General features: G+C 38.2%; 1 protein-coding gene and 1 pseudogene across 1 annotated transcript; both read right to left on the reverse strand.

Annotated features, from left to right (window-relative positions):
• Nucleotides 1–1,617: 1,617 nt before the first annotated feature.
• LOC113276778 lies at nucleotides 1,618–1,717 on the reverse strand (annotated as a pseudogene).
• A 15,647-nt stretch (nucleotides 1,718–17,364) lies between these two features.
• LOC113276572 (transcription termination factor MTERF5, chloroplastic-like) lies at nucleotides 17,365–19,685 on the reverse strand. Its single transcript, XM_026526194.1, has 4 exons — nucleotides 19,450–19,685; nucleotides 19,116–19,162; nucleotides 18,751–18,963; nucleotides 17,365–18,641 (listed from the first exon to the last, which is right to left on the reverse strand). The coding sequence occupies exons 1-4, from the start codon at nucleotides 19,536–19,538 to the stop codon at nucleotides 17,530–17,532; spliced, it is 1,461 nt and encodes a 486-aa protein (XP_026381979.1). The 5' UTR covers nucleotides 19,539–19,685; the 3' UTR covers nucleotides 17,365–17,529.
• Nucleotides 19,686–19,891: the final 206 nt, after the last annotated feature.

The raw sequence follows: 19,891 nt of genomic DNA on the forward strand, positions 1-19,891 counted from the left end.
ATCAATTTTTGGCGCCGCCGACGCGGACTTGTTTTTAGGGTTTTAGATTTTTTATTATTATTTTTTATTATTTTTGTCTTTTTTATGTTTTTGGGTATTTATCTTGTGTCTACAGGTTCTGGATCATAAAGAAAATTGAGCCAAGGAGTTTGGTGATTTCATAAAGACTTGGAGCTAAAGATTAAAGCAAAAGAACAGAAAAAAGAAGACAATTTTATTTTAGACAATTTTAGTTTAGGGTTTGTTTATTTTATTTAAAAAAAAAAACTGTATTAGGGTTTATTATTTTTGTAATTTTTCTTATTTTTTTTTTGGACTTTTGGACTTTGGGACATTTTTTTTATTACCCTACGGAAGGGTACTTTAAATATAAACTGTTTGCAGAGAAGGAGGACAATTACGATATTGTCTCTGCACCTTGGGTTCGTACACTAGACATCGGAGTCAGTGGCCCGAGTCGACTACAACCGATTCATCCCCCGTCTGGAACGGGAGGTAAGATTCTAAACACTCGCGAATCCCCTGTCAGCGAGTTACTGGACTCCTTCGTATGCATATATGTTGAGGACTGAATACGGACATTTATTTTTCTAGTAAAGGGCAAGGCCTGGCCATACAAGATAAGGGTTCGGATTTCATCACCGTTCTCTTCTTGCCCGCTTTAGGAACACGTAACCTACGCGAACCTAAGCCTAAAATTTTGACTAGAACGAGACCGATAGGGTAACGAGCTTAACAGGAAAGTCATTCGAAAATATTGGTTACTCTTTTAAGCATACTTCGAAGTTCTTGACGGTTTCTGTAAGTTGAATGCGTGACTGCGCGCCTTGTAATACCGGTGAGGCCTTGGGTATCAAAGCTCCACCGAGCTTCCCTCGCCTCTATTCAACTTACGTTAACTCGGATTGATTCCAGAGGGGTTTGCTTAAATTGTAACGAATTCCCGTTCGAAGGATTAGAAGCTGGTCTAGAAACAATCTAAGTGGAGCCATCATGCTTTTTGTTTGCTAGAAATCAATAGGTTTGATTTGGTTGAGTCGGCCTTGATCTGTGTTTGCTTACCCTTCCAATTTAGAAAATTCTATTGTATGCCTGAACGTAAAAGAGACGCACTAGGTAGATTTGTTAAAGAGAAACCTAGTAGTTCGAAGCGTCTCGATTACCTTAATCTAGAAAGTCCGGCTTTTGAAGAGTCTGTTTTTGAACGTTCTTTGACTGAGGAGAGAATCCATGTTGCTCCGATAGCGCCAGAAATGGCAACTTTGAAAGCTTTGTTGAATCCAACTAGGACTACCCGTCCTTCGTGTATTAAGTTAGCTGAAACGGAGGCACCCTATGAACTGAAACCTGGGACCTTACAGATGCTCCCAATCTTTTTAGGGAAAGAAAATGAAAACCCTTATTACCATGTTAGGGATTTTGAGGAAATTTGTAGTACTCTAAGAATTAGAGGCTTAGATGATGATGCTTTGAAACTTAGGTTATTCCCATTTTCCCTGAAAGATAAGGCCAAGTCGTGGCTGTATAGTTTGGACTCCGAGTCAATTGAGACATATGAACAACTTACATCTGCCTTTTTCAATAAGTTTTTCCCTAGGCACAAAACATCGTCTATTAGGACGCAAATATGCACATTTTCACAACAAGAGGGAGAATCTTTATATAGGTATTTGGAAAGGTTCAATGATTTATTATCCCAGTGTCCTCATCATGGTTTAGAAAAGGTTAGGCTAGTTCAGATCCTTTATGAGGGTTTAGATTATTCCACAACGACCATGGTTGAGTCTCTATGCACTGGTGGATTTGAAAACCAAACTGTTGATGCGGCGATGGAATTTTTTAATGAAATCGCCGAAAAAACCCAGCAATGGGAAAATAGTAGGGCACCCCAGAAAACAATTCTTTTAAGTAGAGGAAACGTTAATAGGGTAGAAGGAGGCTATGAATCAGATGCCAAAATTGCTGCTATAGCAAAAAGGTTAGAAGCCTTAGAAGTGGGCCAGACTAGTGGTAGAGTGGAGCCTTTTTGGGAAGGCCAGAATATTGAAGAGCAGGCCAATGCTCTTTATAATAACACTAGATTTGATAACCGTCAAAAGATTGACCCATATTCAGAAACCTATAATCCTGGTTGGAGAAACCATCCGAACCTTTCGTGGTCTAAGGGCCAAAGTCAAGGTCAGTTTAGTAATTCTAATGCTCCCCCAGGTTTTGGCTATACTAAGAATCCTTCAGGACTAGCTCAGTTTCAGAATCAGTCAGATAAGAAAATCCTAAGTTTAGAGGAATCTCTCGCCTTGTTAACTCAGCAAACTGCAAAATTCCAGTTATCCGTAGAACAGAGTCTACAAGCTAGTAACAGGATAGGACAAGAAAATAGTCAGGCTATTTCCGAGTTAAAAACCCAGGTTGGTCTGATAAGTGATTCTTTGAGAGAAAAAGGTAAGTTTCCTAGTCAAACACAACCCAACCCTAGAGGAGTTCATGAATTAGGTGCAAAACCATCGAATCAATTGAATGTTGTTAGAACCCTTAGAAGTGGTAGAGTTGTAGACAATAAGGTAACCATGCCCGATAGTGAACATACTGTAGTTCACCCCTCAGGATCTCACCTCTCAGGACCAGTAGCTGAAGAGACTGATAAAGTTTCTGATGATGTGAATTCGGTTCCTGAAAGGTCTGATTTTAGGCCTAGAGCCCCATTTCCTCAGCTATTAGTACCAACAAAGAAGGAATCGAACTTTAATGACATAGTGGAGGTTTTTAAGCAAGTTACCATAAACCTTCCCTTATTAGATGCAATTAGGCAAATTCCTGCTTATGCCAAGTTCCTTAAGGATATGTGTACGCGAAAGCGAAAACTTAGCGTCCATAAGAAAGCCTTTTTAGCTAGTCACGTAAGTTCAATCATTCAGAACACCACAACTCCAAAGTACAAAGACCCAGGTTCTCCTACCATTGCTTGCACAATAGGTAACTTCCGGGTAGAAAAAGCTTTACTTGACTTAGGAGCCAGTGTGAACTTACTGCCATTCCATGTATACTTACAGCTAGGACTTGGTGAAATGAAACCTACTCAGATGACACTGCAGTTAGCTGATAGGTCTGTTAAAATCCCTCGAGGTGTTATCGAGGATGTTCTTATTGAGGTCGACAAGTTTATTTATCCAGTGGATTTCGTGGTCCTAGATACCCAACCTGTCCCTGACCCAGAGAACCAGATACCTGTGATTTTAGGTCGCCCATTTTTAGCTACGTCTAATGCGATCATTAACTGTCGAAATGGTGTGATGAGTTTATCTTTTGGTAATATGACTATGGAGATGAACATTTTTAATGTCAGTAAGCAACCTCATGAGCTAGATGACACATGTGTTGAGGAGGTGAACATGATAGAAGCCTTAGTTCAGGAGTCATTACCAAACATCTTGTCTGAAGACCCATTAGAAAGTTGTCTATCCCATTTTGGTTTAGATTTTGACGACGATAGCACTATTGAACAGGTGAATGCTCTATTAGATTCTACCCCTGTGTTAGACACTGATAGATGGAAAGCTAGGTTCGAACCGTTACCAGTTTCTGAGACTACCCTAATTCCTTCTTTAGAAGAGCCCCCAAAGTTGGACCTTAAACCACTACCCGATACTCTAAAGTATGTGTTTTTAGGCCCATCTGAGACTTTACCTGTGATTGTAGCTTCCAATTTGGATAGTGATCAGGAAAGTAGGCTAGTAAATGTACTTCAAGACAATAAGGAAGCTTTAGGGTGGACTAAGCAGACATTAAGGGTATAAGTCCTACTGTGTGTATGCATCAGATTCATTTAGAGGAAGACTCCAAACCTTCTAGGGAGATGCAACGTCGACTGAACCCTAACATGAAAGAGGTAGTTCGAAAAGAGGTGCTTAAGTTGTTAGATGCGGGTATTATTTACCCAATTTCAGACAGTAAGTGGGTCAGCCCTGTTCAGGTTGTCCCCAAGAAATCAGGTATCACTGTAGTCCAGAATGATAATAATGAATTAATCCCAACCCGAGTGACCACGGGATGGCGTGTGTGTATTGACTATAGGAAATTGAACAAGGTCACAAGGAAGGATCACTTTCCCCTTCCTTTTATCGACCAAATGCTAGAGCGATTAGCTGGACATAGTCACTATTGCTTCTTAGATGGCTACTCCGGTTATAATCAGATCGTTATTGCCCCAGAAGACCAAGAGAAAACCACTTTTACCTGTCCCTTTGGTACCTTTGCGTATAGACGCATGCCTTTCGGGCTATGTAATGCCCCTGCAACTTTTCAGCGTTGTATGATGAGCATATTTTCTGATATGGTAGAACGGTTCTTAGAGGTCTTTATGGATGATTTTTCAGTGTTTGGTTCATCTTTCGATGAGTGCTTGCATCATTTGACATTAGTGTTGACTAGGTGTAAGGAAAAAAATTTAGTGCTTAATTGGGAAAAATGCCATTTCATGGTTAAATCAGGAATTGTATTAGGGCACATCGTCTCTTCAAAGGGTATAGAGGTAGACAAAGCCAAAGTTGACCTTATTAAGACTTTACAGGTCCCAAAAACCGTAAAAGATATTAGGTCATTCCTAGGGCATGCAGGTTTTTACCGTCGATTCATTAAGGATTTTAGCTTGATTTCTAGACCTCTTTGCAATTTGCTTGCAAAAGATGTTAAGTTTGTCTTTGATGATGCTTGTTTAGAGGCTTTTGAGAAGCTTAAAACTTTACTCACTACTGCCCCGATAGTCCAGGCACCTAACTGGAACCTACCCTTTGAGATTATGTGTGATTCTTCAGATTATGCTATAGGCGTCGTTTTAGGACAACGAGAAAACAAATTACTTCATGTGATTTATTATGCTAGCAAAACTCTGAATGATGCCCAAATGAACTACACAACTACCGAGAAGGAACTTTTAGCCATCGTGTTTGCCTTGGATAAGTTTAGGTCCTACCTATTAGGTTCTAAGATCATAATCTATACAGATCATGCTGCTTTGAAATACCTTTTATCTAAGAAGGATACCAAACCTAGATTGATTAGATGGATCCTATTGTTACAGGAATTTTCCCCAGACATTAGAGACAAAAAGGGTGCAGAAAATGTAGTAGCAGACCACTTGTCTAGGCTAGTTGTTAGTTCCCCTAGTGATTCCCTTCCTATAAGGGATAGCTTTCCTGATGAACAATTGTTCTCTGTTTCCCAATCACCTTGGTATGCAAATATAGTGAATTATCTTGTTACTGGTCGAACCCCTCAACATTGGGGTAAGCAAGATCGTTCTAGGTTTTTAGCCGAGGTTAAGCATTTCTTTTGGGACGATCCTTATCTGTTTAAGTATTGTCCGGACCAGATTATTAGGAGATGTGTATCTGAGAGTGACCAGTCTAGTATTATCTTTTTGTCATGAACATGCATGTGGGGGTCATTTTAGTGCTAAGAAGACTGCTGCTAAGATTTTGCAGTGTGGATTTTACTGGCCTTCGTTGTTTAAAGATTCCCATAGTCATTGTGTTTCTTGTGAGCGTTGCCAGAAGTTAGGAAAACCATTTCCCGTAGATAGATGATGCCTTTGAACCCTATTTTAGTGATTGAGGTCTTTGATGTGTGGGGCATTGATTTTATGGGTCCATTTCCTATTTCGTTTGGTTATCTTTACATACTTGTCGCTGTAGACTATGTGTCTAAGTGGGTTGAGGCGGTTCCGTGTAAACGAATGACCACAGGGTCGTAGTCCAGTTTTTGAAAGAGAATATACTTACACGTTTTGGTACGCCGCGAGCTATAATTAGTGATGGAGGTTCACACTTTTGTAATAGACCGTTTCTCTTTTAATGAAACAATACGGTATTACCCATAAAGTAGCAACCCCATATCACCCTCAGACTAGTGGTCAGGTAGAGGTTTCCAATAGGGAAATTAAACGTATTCTAGAGAAAACAGTTAATCCAAATAGGAAAGACTGGTCGTCGAGGCTTACTGATGCCTTATGGGCTTACCGTACTGCGTTTAAGACACCCATTGGAATGTCACCTTATCGTTTAGTGTTTGGCAAGGCATGTCACCTGCCTGTTGAGTTAGAGCATCGAGCCTATTGGGCTATTAAGAACTTAAACTTTTCACTTGACAAGGCAGGAGCTCAAAGAAAGCTCCAGCTCAATGAGTTGGACGAGATTCGTAGAGATGCATACGATAGTGCTAAGGAGTATAAGAACAAAATGAAACTTGTGCATGATAGGAATATTTTACGAAAGTCATTTTCTCCAGGTCAAAAAGTTCTTCTGTATGACACTCGTTTGCATCTATTCCCCGGGAAGTTGCGCTCTCGGTGGACCGGTCCTTTTGTGGTCCGTACTGTTTTTCCTCATGGCGCTGTTGAGATTGAGACACCAGATGGTAGTAGTTCTTCGAAGGTTAACGGTCAGCGATTGAAGCCCTTTTTAGAGCCTTTTCCTACAGGTGATGTTGAGGAGGTCCCTGTTTACCTTGATTGACCATCGAGGCGATTTTGTATGTTGTATAATATTTTTGTAGGTTTTTGGTTACACTTCACCCAGGTACTATCTTTCCGACTTCTCTCTTTACTATTTCCTCATGTTACTTATATTTTTGGTACTGTTCTTTGATTAGAAACATTGAGGACAATGTTAGATTTAAGTTTGGGGGTGGGGTAGAACTTTTTGTTACCTTTTCGTTGCAATAAATAAACTCCAGAGCCTAGAAATTTATCCCTATTAAGGATGGCACTAACCAATCTAAGTGGATGGAAGCATTTTGGTTGTAGGAGTTGAGGAACCAATCTGACTAGATGGCAACATCTAAAGAGTCTATTCATAAAAGCACAGAGCTCAGGTGTTAGAAATAACATGATAGTTTCACCATATCTCGTTGAGTCCTTTTCACTTCTGTTTTTATTTTGTTTTGTTTTTAAACTATGTTTCTCTAAGTGATTAGGTGGGGCTCACGATTCAAGTTGTTACCAATGCTAGGGTGAATAGAGTGATTGAGATATATTGTTTTGGCAATGATTTAATAACGTATGTTTTTTTTTTCAGATGACTAAGCTGATTTTGATTTTGAATTTTGTGAATTAGGGAGATTGGTCCAGGATGATGAGAATACAAGATTTTGGTTGACACGAGCTTTGGGGATGATTTGAATCTTTATTCGTTAATTTTTGTTGTTGGAACTCAAGGATTAGAAGATGCAGTTCGTCAAGAGTTTGGTGATAATGATGGAGAGGGGACGGATAGGAATATAATAATGAAGAATGGAGGTGATAATAATAATGAATGTGAAGTAGGTAGCAGCAATAATCCAATGATTTTTAGGAAGATGAAGGACATTATTTTGGATTCTTACACATCTGCTGGCAAATGTACTTCAGGTTTGTATGAATTCAATTTTTGTTATGAGCTATCATTCTGCCAAAACATATAATAGTATTTACATTTCGAGATCATTTGTTATGTGTTGTTTGTAGTGTTCATTAGATTTTTTTTTACCATGCATATGTAACTCGCGTTTAGATGGTGGTAAGGCTCTTTTCTGTAATAGATAGTTTTACTGATGAATTTCCTTACTCGGTTTTAAATTCGCTATATTTATCTGTATGTGGTGGTGCGGTAGTAGCATTGGTTTAGTTATTTTTCTACATTCTTTAGTATTCATTTTCTAATTGTCGTAATTTTGATAGATTTTGATATTCCTCCCATTCACTAAATTTAGTGTGAAAATGGCTAAGTTTTCTTCTTTCTGTTCCAATTTGGGTATCCTCTTGGTGCGGTGTACCTAGTGGATGCTTTTTTCCTCCGAATGGTGAACACTGCACTGACAGGGGAAATGTGTGAAATTCACGCTCTCTCCATAAACAAATCTTTAACCCCATCTCAGTGGGACCATCAAAAGGAGTCAAACAATACCGTATTCGCTACCTAGTGAAATGTTGCAGATAGGCCTGTCAACGGCACTTAACGTAACAAATAATGGCTCTGCCGCTACCTTTGCCGTTTAAATTAGAGGTTAACCGTTATCCGTTAAATGCCGACGGAATTGTAAAATCCAAAACCATTGCCGTTACGTCGGACTTATCGGCTAACGGTTAATTTTCCGGTATTAACCGGTATGTCACAGGACAACACAAAAGCAGGTTTAAACCACCAACCAATTACATAGAATAGTTCTAAATAAGCAAACAGTTCTAATCCATGACACAGAAAAAAAAACATACAGTGTTCATGTTCTAAACCAAATTACATTTCAGATCATCACATGTTCTATCAAAAGAAAAAACCAAGTTTTTACAAAAAAAAAGACAGGGATGCCAACTGCATCTGCAACTGCAAATGCATCCTCCATCTCCAAATTCTCCACTGCCAATGCCAACTGCATTCCTCCTTAGTCCTCACTTCTGCATTTTGAAAGGAAAATGAAAAGTGTTAGACAGTGATGTCAGTGAAGCAACTTAAGTTGGCAAAGTGGCAAGTCATGCAATAAGCCAATAAAAGTGGCAATGTCAGTGCAATAAGCCAATAAAATGGCAATGTCAGTGCAGTCACAACTATCAGTAAAAGCTAGTAAAATATAGATATAAGGAAACTTACCAGTAACACAACTATTGCTCTCACGAGAGTGAGATCTGGCAGCCAATCACCCAAACAAAAGTAAAGCTTCAACAAGATCTGGAGCTAATGAACTCCTGTGAGATGTGAGAACTCTGCCACCAATACTAAACATGGATTCTGATGCTACACTTGTCACTGGAAAGCCAATACTCTTTGCAATCCTTGAGAGAATTGGGTACTTAGCAGAATGATTCTTCCACCAACTTAAGATATCAAACCTCATTTCTTCAGCAGCTTGCCTTTAGGAAGAACTGGTTCTGCTAAGTATGTCTCCAATTCTGACTTCTCAACCTCAAACATATTGTTTTCCATAATGAAATCATAACCAAATCCATATGAGGTTGGTACTTGTAATGCACAGCCCTCAAATGCAGTGAATGCATTGCAGTATCAAAATAATCTGGAGCTGTAGTAGTTTGTTTCATAAGCACAGAAAAGAGCATTGAGTGCAAGCTCAAATTTGTTTATAGTGACTTTTATAGTGATCACACCATATACTATCTTCATAACAAACTCCACCCATTTAGCTTTGTACCTAGGATCTAAAACAACCCCAATGTCATCAAAGTGTTACTTTCTTTCCAGTAGCTATCAAATTTCATCCTCATATATTGGCCATGTCTCTGATGTATCATGCTGACTTGATTCCCATATCTTAATGCATCTATTAACTTCTTGCACCCCATTATAATATAAATTTGATGTGGGATACTTAATCCCAGCAAATTTGGTTGAAATGACATCAAACAATTCCAAACATTTCACATATGTGTACTCCTTGTTCCACTCCTTAGAGGTTGGTAGTATCTTGAAGTCATTATCTAAATCAGCTAGCCTAACAAAAGCTGTCTCAGAAAGATTGCATCCTTTAGCATCTTATAGGTGGAGTTCCACCTGGTTATCCACATCTAAACCCACAGACCTTGAAGAAGGAAGCTTAACTTGAGCAATAGAAAATTCAATCTCTCTCTTTCTAGCCTGACTTGCTTGACATATTTTACACTACTCTAACTGCATCATAAATAAAGGAGCAGCCACTCTCATTCCACACACAATCAAGTTTGTAATACATGATTACTAAACCTCATTGGAACATATCCCCATAAGAACCTAAACAGTCTGGCTATCAAAGCCCATTTCTTCAGATGATCCATCATAAATGTGGAGCTGCATTTCAACAGCAAAAGCTTAGTATATATGTTCCAATCTAGACATATGTTTCACTACAGATGCTAGAACTTCTCCAGAATGTGGTGATGGCACCTAAAGTTATGCAAGTGTTTTCTTAATCAGTTTCCAATCATATCTATGTAATGCATTGTCACACAGCAAGAAACCATCCTTTATGCTTACATGACCACATATTTGTTGTTAACTACAATTAGATGTAATTGTCTCAAATTGGTTGTAATCTTTTTGAACTCAGTTCTTAGTTTCATGATATCTTCCTAACGGTATTCCTAGTTGTAAAGTTTAGCAGCAGGATTTAAAGACTTCCACAAACTCAACAAATATGGATGCTAACTATAGTGATTGGATAAACCATGTTAGCAATCATTTGGAAACTAGTATCCAGTAGCATCAGCATCATACTTCCAATTAGCAAGCTTAGTTGTGCATTACCTGTTCTGACTGTAGTAATCTTTGTTTGTCCTTTCTTGTTTGCAGGCTTTTTTTGGCAAGTTTTGGCATGGTAATGCAATTTGCTGGTTCCTTGGCTACTGGGTGAAGTCATTCTCTTATTACAATGTTTGCATTTAGCTACAAGTATCCCAATCTCCTTACCTTTTACCATCTTCTTTTCAGTTAACCTTTCAAAATCATCCCAAACATCAGACCTTACTGCACGCAGTTTCTTCTTTGCTTCAGCTATAATGGATCTTCATCTACTTCTATTTCTTCTACTGCTTCTTCTGTTGCAACAGCAGCAGGTGTTGATTGAATTCCTGATTGTTGAACTTGAGATGCAGAAGGTAATTCAGATGCAACTGAAAGTGATTGAGAGGGATGACTTCTTTTTGATGAACCAACGCAATTGGATGCTCCTCTTTCGCTTTGGGTCATGATTAATTTCACGAATTGAAAACCCTAATTTCAATTTTCAGAAACCCTATATTGAAAATTTAGTTTTTAGGATTGAAATTAAACTCGAAATAAAAAGTACAAGATAACCCTAGTTTTCTAATCGAATGAAGATGATGATTTTGCTCGAATTGAAAGGAAGGAGATGACCCTAGTTTTCTAATCGACTGAGGGGTGAGTTTTTCTTCTCTCGTTTGTGAATTGAAGAACAGAAGAAGATGAAAATGATGTTCATTCGAGTATAGTAACATAGGTATAGATGAATGTTACACGTGCTAGGCACACGTTAGCGGTTAACGAAACTAAGGCTAACGGAAATAGGTCTTTCGTTGCCGTCACCGTCGGATAAAATTAACCGCTACATTATCGGTAACGGATAACGGATATAATGGAACTAAACGTAACGGCAACCGCGTAATCGGATTCGGCTAACGGTTAACGGATTTCCATTGACATGCCTCTAGTTGCAGACGTCAAAGACAGATTGCATCCGTAACTGTAAGTATGCTATGTTTGGTAGTTAATGAAAATGCTTAGATATGATGGGAAATGTTTAAAAACCATGGTTACTTATTGAAAGCATGGCACTGACACATAATTACTATCCATGAGAATGTATTTGTGGCTTGGTGAAATTCTTTGTTGAATTTGTTCCATGCCTTTCTACATTCTGCAATTTGTTTTATATGTACTGACGGATCCCAATTCCAAAGTGTTGAGCAGTTGGGAGCTTTTCTAAGAAAAAAAAAGTGACTACTCTCAGGGAGCTGCATATTGTAAATCTTATACCGTGGGGTTCCCATTTTAAATCTCTAGTTTTAGGTGAGCGCAAAATTCTTCAGGAGATCGGTCGTTGAAGTGAAATTTTGTAGGATGTATTTTGTATATCCTTTTGTTTTTGGGTTGAATCTCTAGTTTTGGGTGGCCACGAAAATTGTGTGATTCCTCGGATGTGACCCAATATTTATGGGATCAACTACGGTTGTTGACCTATTTATGGGATCAACTCCTGTTGTTGACTCAATTTTTTTATGGGATCAACTATTGTTGTTGATCCTTTCAACTCCTATTGTTGACAATATTTCCTTTGGATAAGTATAATCATGGGGTAATTTGCGTTACCTCCCCTGGAGAAGATCATAATTTGAGTTACTTCCCCTACAGAACAAATATTAGTAAAACCTCCTCTCGTCACTTTTTCCATCCAAACCCGGTTAGCTGAGTCAGCTGCTTCGTACAGCTGGATGCTCTTAGGGGAGGTAACTCAAATTATGATCTTCTCTAGGGGAGGTAACTCAAATTATGATCTTCTCAGCTAACCGGGTTTGGATGGAAAAAGTGACGAGAGGAGGTTTTACTAATATTTGTTCTGTAGGGGAGGTAACTCAAATTATGATCTTCTCCAAGGGAGGTAACGCAGATTAACCCTATAATCATGCTTGTAGTTTAAGTCATGTAATTTTCTTCCAATGTTGAACTTGTGGTACAATGGTAGCATGACTGACTCCATGTCAGATGATGCGTGTTCGGCTCACGCCAAGTTCACTCCATTTACATGGATCAACTTTCATTGTTGATCCAATTTAGGGGATCAACTACCATTGTTGAACCCCTAAATTGGATAACTTCTACTGTTGATCATTTTTTCTTTTGGATCAACTACCATTATTGATCCCCTAAATTAGATCAAATTCTACTGTTGGTTCTATTTTTTTTTTTGGATCAACTGTTGTTGTTGATACAAAAATATCTGAACCAGTTGTGGCGACGACGACGGTGGCGGTGGTGGCGGCGACGACGACGGTGACAATGGTGGCGGCAGTGGAGGACTAGTGGTGTTGGCGGAGACGGACTAGTGGTGGTGAAGGATTGTTGGTGGTGTAATGGTGGTGGTGAAGGAGTGGTCGTGGAATATTAATGGTGGTGGAAGTTTGTAGGTGGTGGTTGTTGAACGGTGGTGGTGGAATGGTAGTTGAATGTTGGTGGTGGTGGTGCTAGTGGTGGTGGTGAAGTGGAAGAGGAAGAAATTTGTTCCATTTTGAAATAAAGAAAAATATTGTATGGGTGAGGGTATTAAGGTAATCTAATTTTAAATGGATAAGGTTATTAAAAAGTATGGACATATTTATTGTTGTATAAGGATATATTTATTGGGTGTTAAAAGTAGGGACATATAAATAATGTACCCTTAGTTAAAACCGATTCAACCTTTCTCTGGTAAAGGTTGCTTTTGTTGTTGTTCTTTTGTTCTTGCGAGAGGATGACAATATACCGGGGAGAGTTCTTATTGAACTTGCGCTTAATAAGATATCTTTCTGTGGAGAATAGGCTGCGGAATTTGAGGTAACGAATTTTTTAGTTAATCGTTTTCCTGCTTAAGAAAAACCTGTTTATATTGCATATATTTTGCTTTTGCTTAACAAAATTTCGATACAATCGATATGTTTCATTATATTGTGTATGGATGTGTGTGTATGATTCAATTGTTTCCGGTTAAGAAAAACTGTATCAATTTATTTGACTTATTGTTTGATAACTTCTTTATTGCTGGGTACCAAGTGTTTTTGCTTAACGAAATTTGGTGCAATTGCGGTGTTATAATGTCTATGTTTGTTTCGATTGCTTCCAGTTAATAAAATAATTGTGCAAGTCAATTTATTTTTGTTTGTTATGGATTAACAAAATACGAGATCATTTGTTTAGTCCAAATTGATTCCGGATAAGAAAAATTAAGTTAATTTTGATCTTAGTTAGACTTATCAAATCGAGAGATTTGGATCTCATATCAAGATGGAATCATGAAGAAACATAAAACAAATATTAATAATGAATGAATCAACTAACGACATACGATCAATCAAGCTTGAGTTCCCAAATCGCACGAGCTCGAGAAAATCTTCGTCGCCAGAGCTCCCACGAAACAAAAAATGAGAAAAATAAAAAGAATATTGGGATCTCGATTGTTCTAATATTCTTATATATCAAGGATATTTTTGTTACTCAATGAAAAATCACACGTGTGCTAGGACTTCTGGATAAAAACTTGATCCAAAATCTCAACTTTCATAAAATATAAAAAAGGGTACATTATTTATATGTTCGTACTTTTAACACCCAATAAATATATTCTTATACAACAATAAATATGTCCCTACTTTTTAATAACCTTATCCATTTAAAATTAGATTACCTTAATACCCTCGCCCATATAATATTTTTTTTTATTTCAAAATGGAACAAATTTCTTCCTCTTCCACTTCACCACCACCACTAGCACCACCACCACCAACATTCAACTACCATTCCACCACCACCGTTCAACAACCACCACCTACCTACCGCCACCACCACTAATATTCCACTACCACTCCTTCACCACCACCATTACACCACCAACATTCCTTCGCCACCACTAGTCCGTCGCCGCCACCACCGCCACCGTCGCCGTCGCTGCCACCACCGCCACCGTCGTCGCCACAACTGGTTCATGTATTTTTATATCAACAACAACAGTTGATCCAAAGAAAAATAGAACCAACAGTAGATGTTGATCCAATTTAGGGGATCAATAATGGTAGTTGATCCAAAAAAAAAAGGATCAACAGTGGAAGTTTATCCAACTTAGGTGTTCAACAATGGTAGTTGATCCCCTAAATTGGATCAACAATAAAAGTTGATCCATGTAAATGGAGTGAACTTGGCGTGAGTCGAACACGCATCATCTGACATGGAGTCAGTCATGCTACCATTGCACCACAAGTTCAACATTGGAAGAAAATTACATGACTTAAACTACAAGCATGATTATACTTATCCAAAGGAAATATTGTCAACAATAGGAGTTGAAAGGATCAACAACAGTAGTTGATCCCATAAAAAATTGGGTCAACAACAGGATTTGATTCAATAAATGGGATCAACAACAGGAGTTGATTCCATAAATGGATCAATAACCGTAGTTGATCCCATAAATATTGGGCCACATCCGAGGAACTACACAATTTCGTGGTCACCCAAAACTAGAGATTCAACCCAAAGAAAAAGGATATACAAAATGCAGCCTACAAAATTTCACTTCAACGACCAATCTCCTGAAGAATTTTGCGCTCACCTAAAACTAGAGATTTAAAATGGGAAACCCGCAGTATAAGATTTACAATATGCAGCTCCCTGAGAGTAGTCACTTTTTTTTCTTAGAAAAGCTCCCAACTGCTCAACACTTTGGAGTTGGGATCCTTCAGTGTATATAAAACAAATTGCAGAATGTAGAAAGGCATGGAACAAATTCAACAGAGAATTTCACCAAGCCAAAAATACATTCTCATGGATAGTAATTATGTGTCAGTGCCATGCTGTTATACATAAAAGTATTCAATAAGTAACCATGGTTTTTAAACATTTCCCATCATATCTAAGCATTTTCATAACTGCCAAACATAGCATACTTACAGTTACCGATGCAATCTGTCTTTGACGTCTGCAACATTTCACTAGGTAGCGAATACGGTATTGTTTGACTCCTTTTGATGGTCCCACTGAGCTGGGTTCAAAGATTTCTTTATGGAGAGAGCGTAAATTTCAAACATTTCCCCTGTCGGTGCAATGTTCACCATTCAGAGGAAAAAAGCATCCACTAGGTACACCGCACCAAGAGGATACCCAAATTGGAACAGAAAGAAGAAAACTTAGCCATTTTCACACTAAATTTAGTGAATGGGATGAATATCAAAATCTATCAAAATTACGAGCTAGAAAATGAATACTAAAGAATGTAGAAAAGGAACTAAACCAATGCTACTACCGCACCACCACATACAGATAAATATAGTGAATTGAAAACTGAGTAAGGAAATTCATCAGTAAAACTATCTATTACAGAAAAGAGCCTTACCACCATCTAAACGCGAGTTACATATGCATGGTAAAAAAATCTAATGAACACTACAAACAGCACATAACAAATGATCTCGAAATGTAAATACTATTATATGTTTTGGCAGAATGATAGCTCATAACAAAAATTGAATTCATACAAACCTGAAGTACATTTTCCTGCAGTCTTCCTAAAAATCATTGGAGTATTGCTGCTACCTACTTCACATTCATCATCATTGTCACCTCCATTCTTCATTTCTATATTCCTATCCGTCCCCTCTCCATCATTATCACCAAACTCTTAACGAACTGCATCTTCTAATCCTTGAGTTTCAACACCAAAATTAACCAATAATTAAGATTCAAATCATCCCCAAAGCTCGTGTCAACCAAAATTCTTTTATTCTCATCATCCTTGGACCAATCTCCCCATAATTCACAAAATCAAAATTAGCTTATGTCATCTGAAGAAACACAAACATACGTTATTAAATCATTGCAAAACAATATATACCATCTAACTTGTGTGAATGATTCACATGACCAGAGAAAACAATAAAAAATCATTACAAAAACACTACCACCACCATCCACCATCATCCATTACACCATCTACCATCCACCACCTCTTTCTACATCTTGATATACTCCCTTAAGATGTTAAAAAGTAATGTACTGGAAACAATTAGATACAAAAACGTACCAACACCACCATAAATTTAACCCGTAAACCTAGCTTCATCAATTTAACCACCACCATCACCAGAAACTAATTCAGATAAATTGAATACATTATTGAAACCTAAATCTCTCTTTCAAACTCTCAAATCTAAAATATTCATCTTAATCAAAGAAGAGAGAGTTTTCTGTCGGAGAAGAAGACGATGATAACGAGAGATTTTTAGATCTGAAACATAAATACATGATTGAAACCTTTTGTTCTCAGTGAGAAGATAGTGTTATGGTGGTGTTGGTTGTGGTGGTGTCGGCGATAGAGATGATAGTTGTAGGGGTGGTGGCGACGATGAAGATGGCGGTGGTGGGTTTGTTTGATTTTCACATGTTGATCTCTCTCAATCTAAAATTTCTTCGATCTCACTCTGAAATGATGGTGCTGGTGGTGCTGGTTGTGGAAGCGATGGAGACGGCGGCGGAGGGGTAGCGATGGAGATAGTGGCGATGGGTTCAACTGACTTTCGTCCCGAGTGATGAATCTTTTAGAAGTGAAGAAACAGACGAAGGTTACAAAAGGAATTATAAAACTGACATTTTTAATCAAAATTTCAATTATGCCATCAGGGACCATTGTATAAAGGTTTAGGGATATTTTTAAAGACTCATCAGAAGAAGGGACAATAATTCAATTTCCAGTATAAAAAAAGGATCTCTGATTATTGTTTCTTAATGGATGGACCTGCTATTACATAGGCCCATAATATTAATACTTATTGGTAATTCCTACATGTCATAATATTGATTACAACTATCTATTACGCTAAAGAGTTATAGATAATATAGGTTGACTTAATGTCGCAGGAAATGCCAGTGTGAAACTGCAACTCAAAGCGGAGCTGACTATACATATAGCCTGTGCCGTTTGCATTGTTTGTTCGGCGTTGTGTATTAGATCCGAAAACAAATGTATTCGAGAATCGAGACAGTCAAAGCTGATTACACTGTGATATAGCCCGTACCATTTTGGCACGGGTCATTCCTAGTAATTATACGTTGAAGGTATTCAGTGGAGTTTCTTGTTCTAGGGACACTATTTCAATGAAAGTAGGGTTTTTGTTGTTTTTCTTGATCAGTATTCATCCATTTCAACCCATTTTGATGCATCAAAAGAATGTAACTACTAATAATATCTACAAAAAAACTACAGCTTCAACTCTTCCATGCTTGAACCAAGATCGACGTCGTTGTTTTCTGAGTCTTACGTGGATGACGATGATGCTGCCTCCTCTTGATCATCCAGCATTTTCTTCACTCTCTTCTTCAAAACTTTGTTAAAATCAGCTTCAGAAACAGATAATATCTGGTTCAGTAACAACTTCGCACGGCTTTCCTTCACTTGTGCATATCTTGGTTTAATCCTCTCTTCTAAGCTGTAGCCAAAGAACTGAGGAAATTTTACCAGCTCCGACTTCTGATATTCCATTGTTAAAAAGTACTCCCACTTGGGTACTATGTTTTCCTCCAAGCTAAAAGTGTACAGAGCTCCATATCTCGAAGCCATGGTTCCTATCTCCGCCATAGTGTATCCCTTCCCCAAGAAAAACTCTGTTAAGGGCTTCAAGTTTGCCTCAATACTTAGACCAAAAGTCTGTGGCGCTCTGTACACAAGAACAGCAACGTCAACACCCATAGACTGGAAGTACTCAGCAGTAGGACGAAGATTATCTTCTACGCTATAACTTATAATGTGCGGGCAACGTGTGAGTATCTTCCCGACGTTTTCTGCTGTGAGACCCAACTCGTAGAGGAATTCTACAGTTGCTTTGACCTTCTGTCTGCTGTATGTGAGCAATGCTGGGAACCTGTAGATAACCTTTGCCCATTGTTTCTTATCCACACCCAAGTTCTCTAAAAATATCATTGTAGGTATTAAGTTCTCAGAGAGACTGATCCCACACAACTGTGGCCTTTTGTTAAGAATGGTTGGGACATCTGTTCGTTTTACCCCGAGATCAAGGAGAAATTCAACAACAGGCTTGATTTTCCCCTCCAAACTGTAGTAAGCAAAAGCTGGGAATTTACGGGCCATTAACTTGATCTGGTCAAGTTCCAATCCTAGGTCTATGAGATAAAGGACTTGTGGCGGAAGTTGACCATCGGCACCTATCTCACTAACACGCGCCATGGCTTTAAGTTTCTTGGAGTTGAGAGATGGACTGACAGGAGTAGGCGAGATTTTTGGTTTTTCTGTGCCAGGTGGATCTGGGTAGTTCTCAACCATTTCAACCAAAATTTCTCCATGTTCTTCGAGAAGTGATTCAAGGTAAGGAATAAGTGTGTCCCTAATCTCAAGCGTGCTTAGCTCTCTTCCTGTGGAACCAAGGTGAACTCGGATTAGTTTTATCGAGGACGAAAGGGTTCAGCTTGGATTTATTTCTACCCGTACAGATAAAAACTAAAATATTGTTGGAAATCGAACCTACTAGATATCGAGTCTTATGAGCAGCATGGAGCTTTAATATGAGATGCTCAATGAAATGCTCAGATGTATTGATGGTCCTTGAAGCAACTGCATTGCTCAACCCTTGTTTTCTTAAAAACAAATTCAAAACAGCCTTCGCTTCTTCTTTCTCCGCTGTTAGCAGGGTTGCAGGTACTGTTCTGACGTTGAACCCATCTACCCCAGGTTCAACTGATATGACAACCAAGCAAAAACATGGTGAGTATAACTTTCGAACAACAGATACACATGTACGTCAATGTAAATTAATCCTTTGCATTATGGTTGGTATTACATGCTTTTGATGAAAACAATAGCTACAAAGTAGAGAAAAGCTTGCTTACCATACTCTGCTCGACACAAGTGTTGCCGTGGAAAACAAATCCGGGTCCTGATAGAAATAAAAACAACAAACAATTACTTCTCTTGGCTCAACAACCCACTAATTTGGAAAATTCACAGTTTACAACAATAAACTTCGCCATAAAACTCATACAATACCCGTTTCCACACATACAATGAAGTTCTTAGGTGCATTTTGACATATACTTGAAGTGCCAAAACATTAGTCTCACTATATAAGCAAAAAAAAAAAAAAAAAAGAAAGAAAAAAGTCCTAAACCCAAACAAATGATAGTGTACCAACTACAAATAACTAAGGAAGTAAAGAACAAGTACCTTGTGACTGTAAAACATGGTTGTCTTAATACAGTACTTCTAAATACAAGCTTATTAGGACTCTGATAAATAATGGAAGATGCTCTCATCTTTTTACTTTCTCTTTCTATCTCTCTCTACAGCTTTTTTGATTCTTTCAGAATGTAAAACAACATCAGACTTTCTTATTTTATTAAATGGGGGTTTCTAGAATGTCGTTTTGAGATTTTTTTCAGAGATGAGAAATGAGGGAAATATCCAAGGATATGATCTTCTCAGATATCTGAGGATATGAGGGTGGGTATGTGAAGGTAACAGTGACGTGTGTGTTGCACGTGATATAAACAGTAATTTTGACATGGTATTTCTCTATGCTGGACTGGACCCATAATGAAGGCTTGAGCTGGAATATTGGGCCTTCAGAAGCCCATGATTACAGGTAATAGCCCTGTAATACCTATAA

The sequence above is a fragment of the Papaver somniferum genome, chromosome 4 (assembly GCF_003573695.1).
Source record: "Papaver somniferum cultivar HN1 chromosome 4, ASM357369v1, whole genome shotgun sequence".
NCBI lineage: Eukaryota > Viridiplantae > Streptophyta > Magnoliopsida > Ranunculales > Papaveraceae > Papaver > Papaver somniferum.

Excerpts from the sequence above, each read along its gene's own strand:
- LOC113276572 (XM_026526194.1), bottom strand. The coding sequence starts at position 19,538 with ATGAGAGCATCTTCCATTATTTATCAGAGTCCTAATAAGCTTGTATTT. Across the intron at positions 19,163-19,449 it reads CCATGTTTTACAGTCACAAG|GACCCGGATTTGTTTTCCAC; the intron begins GTACTTGTTCTT and ends TATTTCTATCAG. Across the intron at positions 18,642-18,750 it reads TAAGACTCGATATCTAGTAG|GAAGAGAGCTAAGCACGCTT; the intron begins GTTCGATTTCCA and ends TTGGTTCCACAG.